Source organism: Callospermophilus lateralis, chromosome 2 (genome assembly GCF_048772815.1).
Source record: "Callospermophilus lateralis isolate mCalLat2 chromosome 2, mCalLat2.hap1, whole genome shotgun sequence".
Taxonomy (NCBI): domain Eukaryota; kingdom Metazoa; phylum Chordata; class Mammalia; order Rodentia; family Sciuridae; genus Callospermophilus; species Callospermophilus lateralis.
In genome coordinates this window covers 153329264-153343584 of record NC_135306.1, presented here as the reverse complement: position 1 = coordinate 153343584, position 14321 = coordinate 153329264, and the positions used below count along the sequence as shown (strand labels likewise).

General features: G+C 34.7%; 1 protein-coding gene across 1 annotated transcript; it reads left to right on the top strand.

The window, feature by feature from the left end:
* The first annotated feature begins 11415 nt into the window (after positions 1-11415).
* On the top strand, positions 11416-12366 carry LOC143388715 (olfactory receptor 52A5-like). Its single transcript, XM_076842300.1, has one exon. The coding sequence runs from the start codon at positions 11416-11418 to the stop codon at positions 12364-12366; it is 951 nt and encodes a 316-aa protein (XP_076698415.1).
* Positions 12367-14321: the final 1955 nt, after the last annotated feature.

Sequence of the window (14321 nt, the reverse complement as noted above, 5' to 3'; positions counted from 1 at the left end):
AATCCACCTTGATTGACACTTGCATCCTTTCCTTTTTGTTCATTAGTAATAATCTCTCAAAACAAAACAACAAAAATACCATGTTATTGAGATACCCGAGTTTTTCCCTGGTTGAGTTCTTCTCCTAAGAGTTATTCTCTGGAATGATTTAAATGAGTTATGGATCTGTCACCAAATTTAAGTGCACACAAAGCTTATTCTAGAGTGTGCAGGCACTCATTAATAACAAGTTATTCATTCACTTCTTATTTACTCTCCAAGTAATTTGTAAAAATTGAGGAAGTATATTTTGAATGTATACTTTTTAAAAAAAATTATAGATCTCATAAGATAAAGCATAAAATTTAAATATTTTCCCAGGGCCATATGGATGTTACAGGCACAAAGACCATGGGCATGATGTGTTGCATTTTACACCTCTCTCTCTCTCTCTCTCTCTCCATAGATATATGTGTGTGTGTGTGTGTGTGTGTGTGTGTGTGTGTACACACACATACATTTGGAGGTATACTGGGAATTTAACCCAGGGAAGCTTTACCATAGAGCCTTTTTCATGTTTTATTTTTTGACGGGTCTTCTTAATTTGCTTGCTTACTAACTCTCTGGAGCTGGCCTCAAACTTGTGATCCTCCTGCCTCATCCTCCCAAATTCTGGGATTACAGGCGGGCACCACTGCACCTGGCTATACATCAATATTTTCTCTGCTTTTGACTTACTTAATTTCTCTAATTTTATTGCTAATATTTTCTGAATTTATAATTGGGTATTTCTGGGAGAAAGAAGGAAAAGAAGGTAGGAAGGGATGGAATGAGGGAAAGATAGGAAGGGGAGTAGAGAGAGTTGTGGTTTTTAGTTAAGTATTGTGTTTCTTAGGAAATGATAAATGATTGGCCAAGAAAATGAAGGTATACCAAATCATGTAAGTAAATGAAGAGATTTCAAATACAGACTGTAGTTTAAGTTAACTACACAGATGTTTCAGATATTTCAAATTTTTATTTTTTGCAAGATACAATGTGGGGAGACTTGGAAAATATGATTAAGAAAAAATGGCCATTAATGTTGTGCAAAGTTGCTGGTCTTTTTTCAGATATAATGTGTCAATGGAGGGTTTATCTCTATAACACTCATATATGTATGTATCTACTGCATATGTGACAGCATACCCTCTCAGCAGATGTAAAATATTATGCTTTTATATGAATCAAGGATATTATTAATGAAGAGATAAAGTGGTTTTTTTTTTGTAAGACTAATGATCTGACAACTTAGAACTAGTTGATTATTCCTGAAAACCTAAGTCATGGATCATTTTTGAAAAGATTATGGAAAATACTCATATGTGTGCTGATGTCCATAAATTGATTTGCCAGTTTGAAATCATTGTATGTGTAAGAAATATTGGACTTTATGTCACAGAGCTCATGGACACTCTGGCTGGTTTTATGCATTTGACTATTTTATTGGACATATGTTGATATTGAGGATTACATTTCAAAATACAAAAACTATCTTTGGGAAATCTGGGAGAGTAAAAATTGAAATTTATTGGAGCTCATTGGATTGGATTATCAACAGGGGCAGTTTTTTTTAGATAGTATAATTTCCTTAAAAATAGAACTAATATAGCATTAGGATTAATGTTGTCATGAGGATTCAGAGAATTTTTAAGTAAAAGTTCAAGTAAAAATTAGCTGAGGATTTGTAGGCATAGAGTCAAATTTGATAATATTATGTCAATATCTATAAAACAAGAAAGAAAAAATTTCTTCATGAAATTAAAAAATAATTATGGAGCATTTCCTCTAATATAAGTCTATTAAATAGAAGATTGCACATCACTTTTTATTCAGGGCATTCATTAGCTTAAGTGCAGCTAGAAGCTATACTATATCAGTGATTCAAATATTCAGCTGGAAAACCCATTTTAGCTAATTGGTGATATATAAAAATAGGAAGTAGAGCAGATTTGGATGGTCCACAATAGTTCTAAGCATGCTTTAAAAAAATTTTATAGTTGTAAATGGACAGCATACCTTTATTTTCTTTATTTTTATACGGTGCTGAGTATCGAACACAGTGCCTCACACATGATAGGCAGTGCTTTGCCACATAACTATAGCCCCAGCCCCAGTTCTAAGCATATTTGGAGAAGTTTTGAAATTAAACTAGCTCTAACAATCATCCTTAAAAATGTGGAAATATAAGTTATATAAAAAGTACAAGTGAAACTACAAAACATTTGTTTGCCCATAAAATACCTAGTCTAGACTCTGATTATTGAAATGTTTCAGAATGAATTAAAATTGCCAGGAATAGTTTCAAACTGACTTATAGGAATCCTAAAATTGAAGCCCAAATCTATTTCATCAGTTTCAAAACTGACTTAAAAAAATGTTTGCATGGATTTTCAATAATGCTGATGACTATCAACGTTTTTAACCTTCAACAATCTAATAGCTGAAATATGATTCTCCTGTAATTGGCATTTAACAAAGAACAAGCTATTCATATTGTGGGTTTTTTCCTTTTCTTTTTATGCCCCTTTCATTCAATACTGTCTTCTTTCCCTTCACTCATTTTAAAATCTGTGTCCTTGTTTTCTTCTTCATTTATAAATCTGATGAATAAAACTCTATTTATTATTTTCAAGAGCCATTCTTCAAGACTGCACAGCAGGCCTTCCATCAGGCTAATGGTGTTTCCTAGTAAGGATTCACATGGTGGTTTTCTAACTAATAATGGCAGAATTGATTCTTTTCCCTTGTATTGTTGGCTTTTAGGTGAGGGAGCAATAAAGCCTTGACCCTCCTATGCTTCTGCTGCCTTTAGTCTAAACTGACAGTTTTGAAAGAATACCTTGTGAGTTTCATGTATCCCCACCTTTCTTTATTTATATGATGTTCTAAGACATCAAAACTAATCCAATGTAGAAATTTTTAAAATTATTGCTTTCTTCTGCAGAGGAGGGAAGGGACATTTTGAAGGGACATTTTGTTTAAGGAAAATCTCTTTCTCCTGAAGGAGTAATGAAAAGAATATGTCAGAATATAAGCTTAAGATCTGCATATTTTTATGACATTACACAGTTACAAAAGGTAGTATAACTAAAAAGAACTAATAAAAATATATAACTCTAAAAAAGCTAAGCATTTGTTATGTTTGCTTTCACAAGGATATTGTGGAAATATGCAAATTATTTGGTGATTATTATAGGCTTGAACAAATGAGAAATATTGAGGATAATTAAAAGTAATTTCCATACTATTGAAGAATTGTTTTTATAAAAAACTTTGGGACCAAAACAAACTTTAGGGAATTGAATTTTTTCATTGGAGTTGTATGGACTCATTATTTCTAGTAGATATGAAAACATAAATCTAGTTCTATAGCTGCATGTATGTGTTTATTTCTGCATGTTTCCTACTTATAGGAACTGACAGGAACCAAAAGTAGTGAACAAACAATGGTGATGAACAACATTCCTTTCACAACCTTGGGTTGTCAGTAAGTTTGTTTGCTAAGAGATGAGGACTCATGATTTTAATGGATATGTAAACATAAATCTAGTTCTATAGTTGCATATATGTGTTTATTTCTGTGTATGCTTTTTAACTCTCTCCAATGATAGAAACCAAAAGTAGTGAACAAACAGTGGCATGAGCAACATTCCTTTCACATCGTGGGTTGTCAGTAAGTTTGTTTGCTAAAAGAGGTGAGGACTCCTTGGAAAAAGAACTGCTTCTGTGGCTTGGGCTAGAAAAATAAAAAGTAATTTGAAAATAAAGCAGGTGGCCAGAAAGTAAGGGGTGCCCACAGTATGATGGGGACCTGTTTAAATATTAGACAGACAGATAAGGATGGTAGGAACATGAGGTCAAGAGGCTAATTTTATAAAAAGGGCCCACTGTGCTGACCCCCACATGCTTTTTTTTTATTTTTTATTTTTGCCAAAAAGCAATTTATCTATGGCCCTGCCTGGACTGAATGGACAGCATATGTCACATTTCTCAGAAAACTACCTGTTATCTGCAAGGAAATTCAGACAAGAAATAATGTTGGCAAGAGGAACCCAAGTTACTTTGAAGTGAGAGACTTTTTTGACCCTTTTCACATACCAGATTCTGGAAGATAAGGAACTCCTCCTACTTTTTAAAACCTGCAAAAAATGCTTAAGAATCAAATTAGACCTGATCTGCCTGGGTCAAGTGACATAAGTTGCCATGGCAGTTGGGTTGAAAAATCTGATGTCACCCTGCTGTCAGTCAGCAGTCAAGAGGTGGACCTGGGCAGGACTCTCTGGAAACTCCCTGGGATCCCCCCAAAAATTGGAGTGCCAGAGAGGCACATTGTCTCTCTCCTCTCTGAGAAAATCCACTTTCCTCCCTTGAGAGTGTCCCTTTTCCCTTTTCTTTCAATAAACATATTCTTGTTACTCTGAGCAATGTGTCTAAAATCTTTCTGACTTCATCATAAGAATCAGGATTTTTTTTTATGTTGACATTTCGGATATTTCTTATTTGTAATCTTTTAAAAATATTTTTCAGGCTACTTTTTTCCTTCTTAATAAAAAGCAACCAACAGCAATACTCTGTACAAGTATAAGAAACATTAGAAATATACATCATTTTAAAATAGTTACAAGAAAATTTCATTTCAAGATGTCCTGTTCATATGTGCCCCCAAGGGGGAAAAATAAAACAAAACAAAACAAAACAAAAACTATAGTATGTTAAACACACAACTGCTATACTACTGTGTAGTAGTCTGAAAACTCAGAAATTTGGACTGTTGAGGCAAATCAACATCAGTCACCAAGACTTTGTTTACCTTAAAAAGTGCAATCAAGCATTGGAAAAAAAAATAAATAAATAAAAACAATCCTTTTTCATCCTAAATGAATTGCAAATAAAGATCAGCCGCATAGTTGACCCCCACTCCACATCCACACCATCGCCTCTGAAACCTCTGACTTTACAAAACATAGATCCAGTGGAATCGATTGTGCTGAAGTCTGGGGGGAGGTCACTTTTCACAGGTGCCAGTTGTCACTAGATTCAACTTTGGAGGCATAAAGTTTTTGCTCTTGGGAGAAGATACCAATGGCCCAAATCCCCTGGACCAGCTGATCACAATTGTCAATCCTTTCATGCACAGTAAATCCCAGGTTAGTTGCTTTCTTATGTGCACCTGTCAAATACTGAGCAGAAAGCTCAACTCATCTCCATGGTTCCAAGGAACTCTCCAAATTTTAGTTCATTGTTCCTGGGAGGGCTTGGGGCAGAAGCTCAGAAGCACTTTCCTCTTGCCTTGGACTCACCCCCAGCCTGTCCTTTCTATTACACATTAGTCTTTCCTCTCCAATGACTATGCTGTAAATACCATGGCCACCCCCAGTGGCCCTGTCCCCAGTCTTCTCCAGGATGCAGAGCAGCAGCATGACATTCATGTTTCCAGCTCATTTGGAACTCCAGATCTCTTTAAGAATCAGTGTTTGAAGAGGAGACTTTCAAGCCTCCTCTGTTTCCCAGAAGCCCTCAGCTCTGTAACAAAAGCATCCATTATCTTCTGTGAGAAGGCTCCTCTAAATTAAATTCAGGAAATTTGGAGCTACAAAAATGAATAATCATGGTAATTGATTACAGCCCATCATATAAAGTCATACTCTAAATGTCACTCAGATGAATAAAGCAATATATAATCAAATCTTTTCTTATACTCTAATGACCACAAATAAAAATATAAAGTATGATGAATTGAGAATTTCATTGATAGAATAAAAAGGTTTTAGGAGGAGTAACTATTTAAATAGTTTCGAAGTATCTCCCCACAGATTTTCATGAATTAGAAAGGGAAGAATAATGGCATTACAATAAAGTAATAGATGACACTCACTAACCAAGTGATTGAAACTAAGTTTATTAAATTTAGAACATGTAAATATTACATGATTAATGATGCAGTGAACAGAGAAATGCTATATTATTCTGTGGTTTTCAATTAAAAATAAATCTCATATAACCTAAGCCATATTCTTGAGGAAACATTAAAGAATTACAAATGATGGACAAGCTATGTAATAAAGGATACGTTATTCAAAAAATTTCACCATCAAGAAAGAAAAATAGTTAAGCATTGTGGAGCATTTTGTAATTCTAGCAACTCATGAGGCTGATACAGGAGGATTGTTATTTTAGGCCAGCATGGGCAACTTAGTGAGATCCTGTCTCAAAAAATAAAAATACACTGAGCATGTAGCACAGTGGTAAAGTTCTCCTAGTTTCAATCCCCAGTACCAAAATAAATAAATAAATAAATACAGATGAGTATTCAAAAAGTATAGTCAAATGTCTTTAAATGCAAAAGAGAAGGTCTGTTGAATCAGACCAGATGCAATGACACAAGACGAAAGCTGTGTCTGTCATATGTCATCATTGTGTCTCTCAAAGATTTGCGTGCAATCCAGTCTTGGTAGCCCATTTCCTGTACTATGCAGAGAATGGGAATTTTCCTTCCCCTTTTTCCTCAAGCTAAAGGTTTAAATTCCTTTTATTTTTTTCTTAATTGACACATAAAATGTGTGTAAATTTATGGTGTACAGTGTGGTATTTTAATCTATGCATACAATGTGTAATGGCTACACTGAGATTTCTAGCATGTGTATTACCTCAACTGTTTTGTAATAATATTACTTACAATCTAATCTTAGCACTTTTCAACTGTATAATATATTGTTATTGACTGTACTTACAATGATGTACCACAGACCTCTTGAAAATTTTGTGCCTACCTGAAATTTTCTTTGGACCTACATCCAAAAGATTCTGCTGGGTGGGGGCCACCCATCCAGCCTCTCTGGTAACTTCCATTTTCCTCTTTGATTCTATGAGTTCAACTCCCAAAGTTCTTTTTCTAAGGTACATATTCTTCTTTCAACTAAGTAAAGAGAGGCTTCAAGATTAGGTCTGAGATTATAGATATAATAATTGACAATAACATTATTGAAGACACATTTTTAGGTCAAAATTATGGACATAGCAAGAACAACTTGGTAAGGGCTGGTTGAATACAGGAAACATTTATGTTACCCATGTTCAAGTAAAAAAAAAATGGAATCTGAAAGAATTTGGGGGGCCTTGTGGTGTACTTTCTAAACCCAGACCCTTTCCTGGGCCTAATAAGAAAAATCACTCTTTGTCACACTGGAATTTAAAAGATTCCTTTTGTTTCTCAGTCAGCAAGAGTCTGCCCAGATTAATATGAATGTCAGAAGTTGTTTCTCTTTTCCTTTACAGCTCATTATTTTTGTAAATAAGTGCCTTGTTTTTTTTGTGTGTGTCATCATTGAAAGCTGACTTTTCTTATAAAGTTTTAAAAGGTCAGTCATTTTGGTTCCAAGTTTCAAAGAGATATCTGAGTTTGAGAAGAAAACAAAACAGACACACAACCCCTTATGAGACAAGGAATTTTCTAAGTTCATAACCATGTTATTCTTTCATTTTCCCATCACAAGGGATTAGAAAAACCCAATCCCACAAGGGCACACTATGGTATAAAACACTGATTCTTCACTGCCAGGAACATCCAAAAGATTCTGCTCTGTGGGTTCCGTTTATCCTTCAGTGGATAGTCCCTGGTAAATCTGGGGGCTGGATATTCTGTAAGGTGAGTGGGGAACTGACAGATTTGTTTCTAAAAGAATACAAACCCCATATGACCCCATATGAGAGCAGGAGGATAAAAAAGCAACACTGTCTTGTTTTGGAGAGTTTCAACTCTAGAACTATTTTGTCTCATAGTAATTCATGCTTTCCAGAATATTTCTCAAACAGTTAATAAAAAATAGGGGGGCAAATTATAAAGTCTGACAAGTTGTAGGATCTCTCCAGAACTAGATTAATATATGAATGTAAAGCTTGTCTGCTCAAAAAAGGTCCAGAGACCATTCATGCTTAGACTGGAGGAGATGCAAAGGAAATTCTCACTGTATCTTCAAATATCTGAATTTTTTCATGGGAAGGAGAGAGTAGGTTTCTGTGGGTTAATATCTGGCATTATAGAAGAGAACAGTACATTTCATAATTCTTTCTAAGTGGTTGAAATTATCCCCTTTTCACAGTCATCCTCTAATGCATCTCTGTCCGTAAGTCTTATCTTACCAATGGTGACATTGAGGAACTTACTTTCAAAACTGGCTCAAGAAAATGAAAGCTATTCGCTGGAAGATTCAGAATTGGAACTGTCTAGATTGGCTTCCGATTTTGTACAATTCACTGCTATGTTCCATGGAAAATATCTATTATGGGAATATATATTTTAGACTTTTATTATTAATTAGAAGGGATGCAATTTGGAGCTAATTACTTGAGGTTCTGTAATGTGAGACTACCTCAGAAAAAATAAAGGGATTTCCTGTAACTGAACATCTTGAGGCAGAGATCAAATGGCGAACATCACACTTGAGATAAAAGGAAGAGTTCCTTGATACCATAGCCCTTTTAGGAAGCTTGGACTTAGGTCATTAAATTTCTTTAAACTTCTTTGTGTCACTAATTACCATGAGTCAGAACAGGAATTGTAGGTAACAATAATGGTTCAAGGTATAGTCATACAGAGAAGATCTAAATTTCTGTATTGTTTGGGTCAGAGTTTTTAATGATTAAAGAAATCTTTCCTCCTTCTTTTAAGCACGTACATATTGATGGACACAAAGTGCTTCCCCCGGTTGCCTTTTGCCATCCAGTCCAGTAATTCTCAGCCTGAGAGTAATTCTCAGTCTCTTCTTTCTAAATTTCTCCTGCATCATATCAGTGAGTCCCATAGATTTTTCTGCCTTGTTATTCTTTCACTATTTTTACATAATTTCATGATGGGGTAGCTTTTCACTAAGTTATTCCTATCCAGTATTTTCAAGCTCTTCAGTTTATTCATTAAGCTGCTAACACATTGGACTTTTAATGGGCAAAAAATTCGTCCTACCACCTGCAAGATTTATTTAGCTTAAACTGGTCACCTCACTTGGTCTTCTTCCCTACTCATTAGCCACAAATCTTATCATGCCTGCTTATCAGATGATGTTCTGCTTATGCTAATGCAAGCATATATCACGTCTGCAATTTTGAACCATCTATTTTCTTTCCCTGGAATTCTCTTCTTTAATTTTCCTAGTTAATATATACTGAAAAATTACTTCTCTGGATAGCCAGTTTTATTTTGCTCAATTTAAATTATATAAGCTCATCAATCCTTACTCAACAAAAGGCTCCTCCCCTTCCCTTGTGTAAGACTCTTGAACAAAGGTTAGCTCCCCTCTTTAACAAATCCTTCCCCAAATATCCAGGGGACATTTAGCAATGCCTGAGGTAGTTTTGATTGTTGATTCTGATATCCAATGGGTAGGAGAAAGGGATGCTGCTAAATATTAAAATTAGAAAGACTATCCCCACAACAACTGAACATGATTTGGCTTAAAATGTAGTAAGGCTGACATTGAGAAAACCCCCATTGAAGATTATCAGTTCGATACTGTGAGACTCGGAAAAGGAACGTTATCAAGAAGCAAGTTAATTATTTTCTCAACATAATCCATGGTCCTTTAGACTGAAAATATATTTTTTTCTGTTTTATTTACTTGCTATTTTGTTTACTTGCTTCATTCTTTTTTTTTAATATTTATTTTTTAGTTTTCGGCGGACAACATCTTGTTTCATTCTTATACTTTTTCTCTCCTTCCTTTGATTGCTTTATATACACTTTGTCAGAGTCAGCTTCTATCTTAATTCCAGTTATTCTCCAGGTCAATTATCCGTCATATGGTCATATGGCAATATTAAATTTCCCAAACTAACATGATAAAAATCGAAAGTATAATTTTTAGATAAATCACAGATTTTTTTTTTTTTGGTTACTACATGATGATATTCTATGGGATGTGTGGTCATATATCAGATAGGCAGATGGAAACTTTAATCATAGTGTGATAACTTTAAAGAAAAGGAAGCAGCAAATGCTCCTCCAATTGACCTCATGTGGGTTGTAGGGGCCCTTTCAGTTTATCAGGGGAATGGAAAAAGCGACAACAAACACCTCTGTGAAATGATGGAGAAGGTATGTTTTTAGGCCACCCTCACTATCTCTATCAATTTTAGGTTTCACTTAAATGGTTTCAGAAAATGACTGTTGCAATTCCTAAAAGAAAACAAATTCATTGTGTGAATTATTTAACATTTAATGTATTTTGAGGTGAAATTATTTTTAAAGGAGAGATAAACACAGATTGCAAGCAAACATCAGGCATGAAAATGTCCTTAAACTTAAGAAGATGTAGGACAAAGCCCCTCTATGCTGAAGCAAATCCCTTGGGAACCAAGATGGAGTCTCTGGATGTCTGCAGTGTCATGGGGGTGGGGGTGACCAGTGAGGGCAGAGACAGAACAGGATGGAGAGAGTCCTGTGGAAAACACTGTGGAGAAGAAAATTTTCACCTTTTTGGAAATTGTAGTTTGGTTGGATAGAAGATCTACAAGGTTGTAAAGAAAACAAAATACTTTTTTATAAGTCATTCCATGTTATTTCAAATGGTTAAAGAGAAATAGCTGCTCATTCTTAGAAAAGTAAGATTATTGCTGAGAGAGAGCAAGAGAAGCAGAGAACATGGGTTGGCACTGATGTTAAATACAAGTGATGTGCGCATAGTCGGTCATGGAAGGTGAGAAGAAGTTCTGAAAGTGTTGGGTTTATTTTCTCAGAGGACAAACAGAACAAAGTGCAAAATGAATGATTGGGTTTGGGAATATTGAAACTTTGAGAAATGAGTTTGAATGTATTCTGAGGGAATTTATGACAGAAGAGAGTATAAATAGACTGACCTGAGAAATCCAGCTAAAGAGCTGCAAAACTGGAGAATGTTCCTGGAAAATTTGTCTTCTAAATTTGAGAAAACTGTGTACTATTTTGTAACCTCTGAATTCTTTATCAGGTGCAGGTAGAGCTTAGTTCTTGAAATAATTTCTTAAATAATTTCTGTGCACGTTCCAATTTGCAAGTCACAATAAAACCATACATGATTAGTAGCAAACACAGATAAAGGGAATCCTCTTGGTTCAGTAGTCATGGAGCAGAAATTTAGTAAATTTAATTTAACTAGAAGAATCTAGTAAATTTAATTTTTCTCATTCAATATGATCATGGTATGCAGAAACATGAATCCTGATGGCTGATTTCTAAATGACTTTGGAAAAGAAGATAGAAAAATAATTAGAGAGGAGTTGTTGGAATGAAAGGGTTAATCCTAATCTAATGGCAGTATATTTTTCTAACATAAATTATTTCCTCCTCATTTTCCATTCATCCAGTCTTGAGATGGATTAGAAGATGAAACAGCAGCACCACATGGCTCTTCTGACCAAGTCACCATGCTCACATTCAATGGCTCCTTCTTCATGCCTTCTGTTTTTACACTAGTTGGGATTCCTGGCCTGGAGTCAGTGCAGTGCTGGATTGGGATTCCATTCTGCACCATGTACATCATCGCTGTGATTGGGAATTCCCTCATTTTGGTTATCATCAAAAAAGAAAACAGCCTCCACATACCCATGTACATATTTTTGGCCATGTTGGCAGCCACAGACATGGCACTTAGCACCTGTATTCTTCCCAAAATGTTAGGCATCTTCTGGTTTCATTGGCCAGAGATCTCTTTTGATGCCTGCCTTCTGCAAATGGGTCTTATTCACTCATTCCAGGCAACTGAATCAGGCATCCTGCTGGCAATGGCCCTGGATCGCTATGTGGCCATCTGTAACCCCCTGAGACATGCTACTGTCTTCTCCCAGAAACTCTTGACTCATCTTGGAGTCGGGGTAACACTGAGGGCTACTTTTCTTATATTACCATCCCTGCTGCTTATCAAATGCCGTCTTAAACTCTACCAAACTACAGTTATTTCCCACTCTTATTGTGAGCACATGGCTGTTGTGAAGCTGGCTGCTGAAGACATCACAGTCAACAAGATATATGGCCTATTTGTTGCCTTCGCCATCCTAGGATTTGACATAATCTTTATTACCATGTCCTATGTTCGAATCTTTGTCACTGTCTTCCAGTTGCCCCAGAAGGAGGCCCGAGTCAAGGCCTTCAATACCTGCGTAGCTCACATCTGTGTCTTCCTACCATTCTACCTCCTGGCCTTCTTCTCTTTCTTTACACACAGGTTTGGTTCTCACATACCACCCTATGTTCATATCCTCTTGTCAAATCTTTACCTGTTAGTCCCACCTTTTCTCAACCCTATTGTCTATGGAGTTAAGACCAAAGAAATCCGTAGGCATGCCTGGAAAATGTTTGTCACCTTCCAAAAGTCTTGATTGTTAACTACTCCCTGCATAGAAGTTTTAGTTTGGTTATCAGTAACAAGTTTACTGAAGTAAAAATTCATGTCTTCTTCAAATAAGTATATCTTAAAAAAAAGGTTTATATCTCAGATGCTCAAATTTAAGCAGGTATTCAATTGATTGGCTAAAACATAAGAATAAAATCTCTGTTGTGTTGAGATTTCAATTTATTTAAATCATTCTTCTGTTTTTATCCTGTCCATTTAAATTCAAAGCTTCCTCTTTGGCACCATCTAGACCTATACAGAAAATAAAATTTCAGAAAACAGCATTTGATTCTAAATAAATTTGAAGGACATATGAACATTCTTCAACTAGTAATCAAAAACACACTTATAATTCTGACTGTGTTCCATTTCCTAGTATTTGTTGTTTTGTTTTTTTTTTTTTACATTTCAAAAATTTGTTCTTTTCAGTTGTACATTAACAGTCGAATATATTTTGACATATTTTTAGACACATGGAATACATGTTATCTAATTAGGATACCAGTCTTGTGGTTAGAAATGAGGTGAAGATTTACTGTGGTGTATTCACCCATGTACATAAGAAATTTATGTCAGATTCATTCCACTGTCTTTCCTATTTTTGAATCTATGTTTTAACAAATTTGGAATCAATTATATTTATGGCATCATAATTCACAGTAGCCAAGTTATGGAACCAGCCCCGGTACCCATCAACAGATGAATGGATAAAGAGAATGTGGTATGCATACATAAATGGGTTTTATTCAGCTGTAACAAAAAAAAATGGACTTATGGCATTTGCTGGTAAATGGTTGGAACAGGGGAACATCATGGCAAGTGAAATAATCCAGATTCTGTAAGTCAATGGCTGAATGTTTTCACTTATATGTGAAGGTTACATTAATGGAGAGGGGTGGAGATCAGTGGAAGAGATCAGTGGAGTAGAGGAAGAAGGCTGAGGAAAAGGGAGGAGGGAAAAGAAAAAGAATGTATAGTGGAATGAAACAGAGCAAATTATACTATGTACACATATGAATGTATCACAGTAAACCTTACATTTATGTAGATCTATAAAGTAGCAATTTAAAAATGTAAATAAAGGAACACTAGTGGAGTAGAAGAAGTGTAGTTGGAGAGGGAGAAAGAGAGGAAAAGAGGAAGTACTGGGGACTGAAGTAGAGCAAATTATATTCCATGCATGTATGATTATGTCAAATGAACTATAATAGTATGCACAACTGTAATATACTCATAGAAACATTGTGAAAATTAAAAAGAATCATGTTGGTCGATAGGCAGATAAGATGAAAAAATGTTAAGTGAGATAATAAAGGCTAACAACTAAATAATTCATTTTAATCCTGCATTGGAGAGTTAGATATTCCAGTATTTGTGGGATCAATAACACAGAGTGAATAATTTATGAGGAATCATTCTCCTAGAAAAATATATGCCAAATATACAAATTCTTTCATAAAGTTATTATAAACGAAAATTAAAGAATATAGAGAGTACATATATAGTATTTCCAAATAAGAAACAAAAACAAATAGAATATAATGATAACTACCAGTTAATCATGAACAAATTAAAAAGTGAAATTCAATATATCAAATATAAAATATATCAAAGTAAATAAATCAAATTAGAAAAAAATGTCTTTTTGGAAGAAATCAACAGAAATTGTAATAATCCAACCTTGTTGCATCAGAAAAAATGAAACCCGTCATGTACCCCTAGGAATTCATGTTTTAATGTTTTGTATGGAATATGAAGGAAGACAATAAAAATCTTAAAATACACGTATAAATTGGAAAAAATAATTTTTAAAATGAAACTCTTATAACATCAGAATTAACTATGGGAAAATATTTTAGGTTGTAATAATTTAGCAACTATTTTCTCTATATAAAATAGATTAGATTTAGGTAAATTTGTTAGAGAAGATAGTACAGAAGG

Bases quoted from the DNA above. Each gene is read 5' to 3' on its own strand.
- LOC143388715 (XM_076842300.1), top strand. From the start codon at position 11,416: ATGCTCACATTCAATGGCTCCTTCTTCATGCCTTCTGTTTTTACACTA.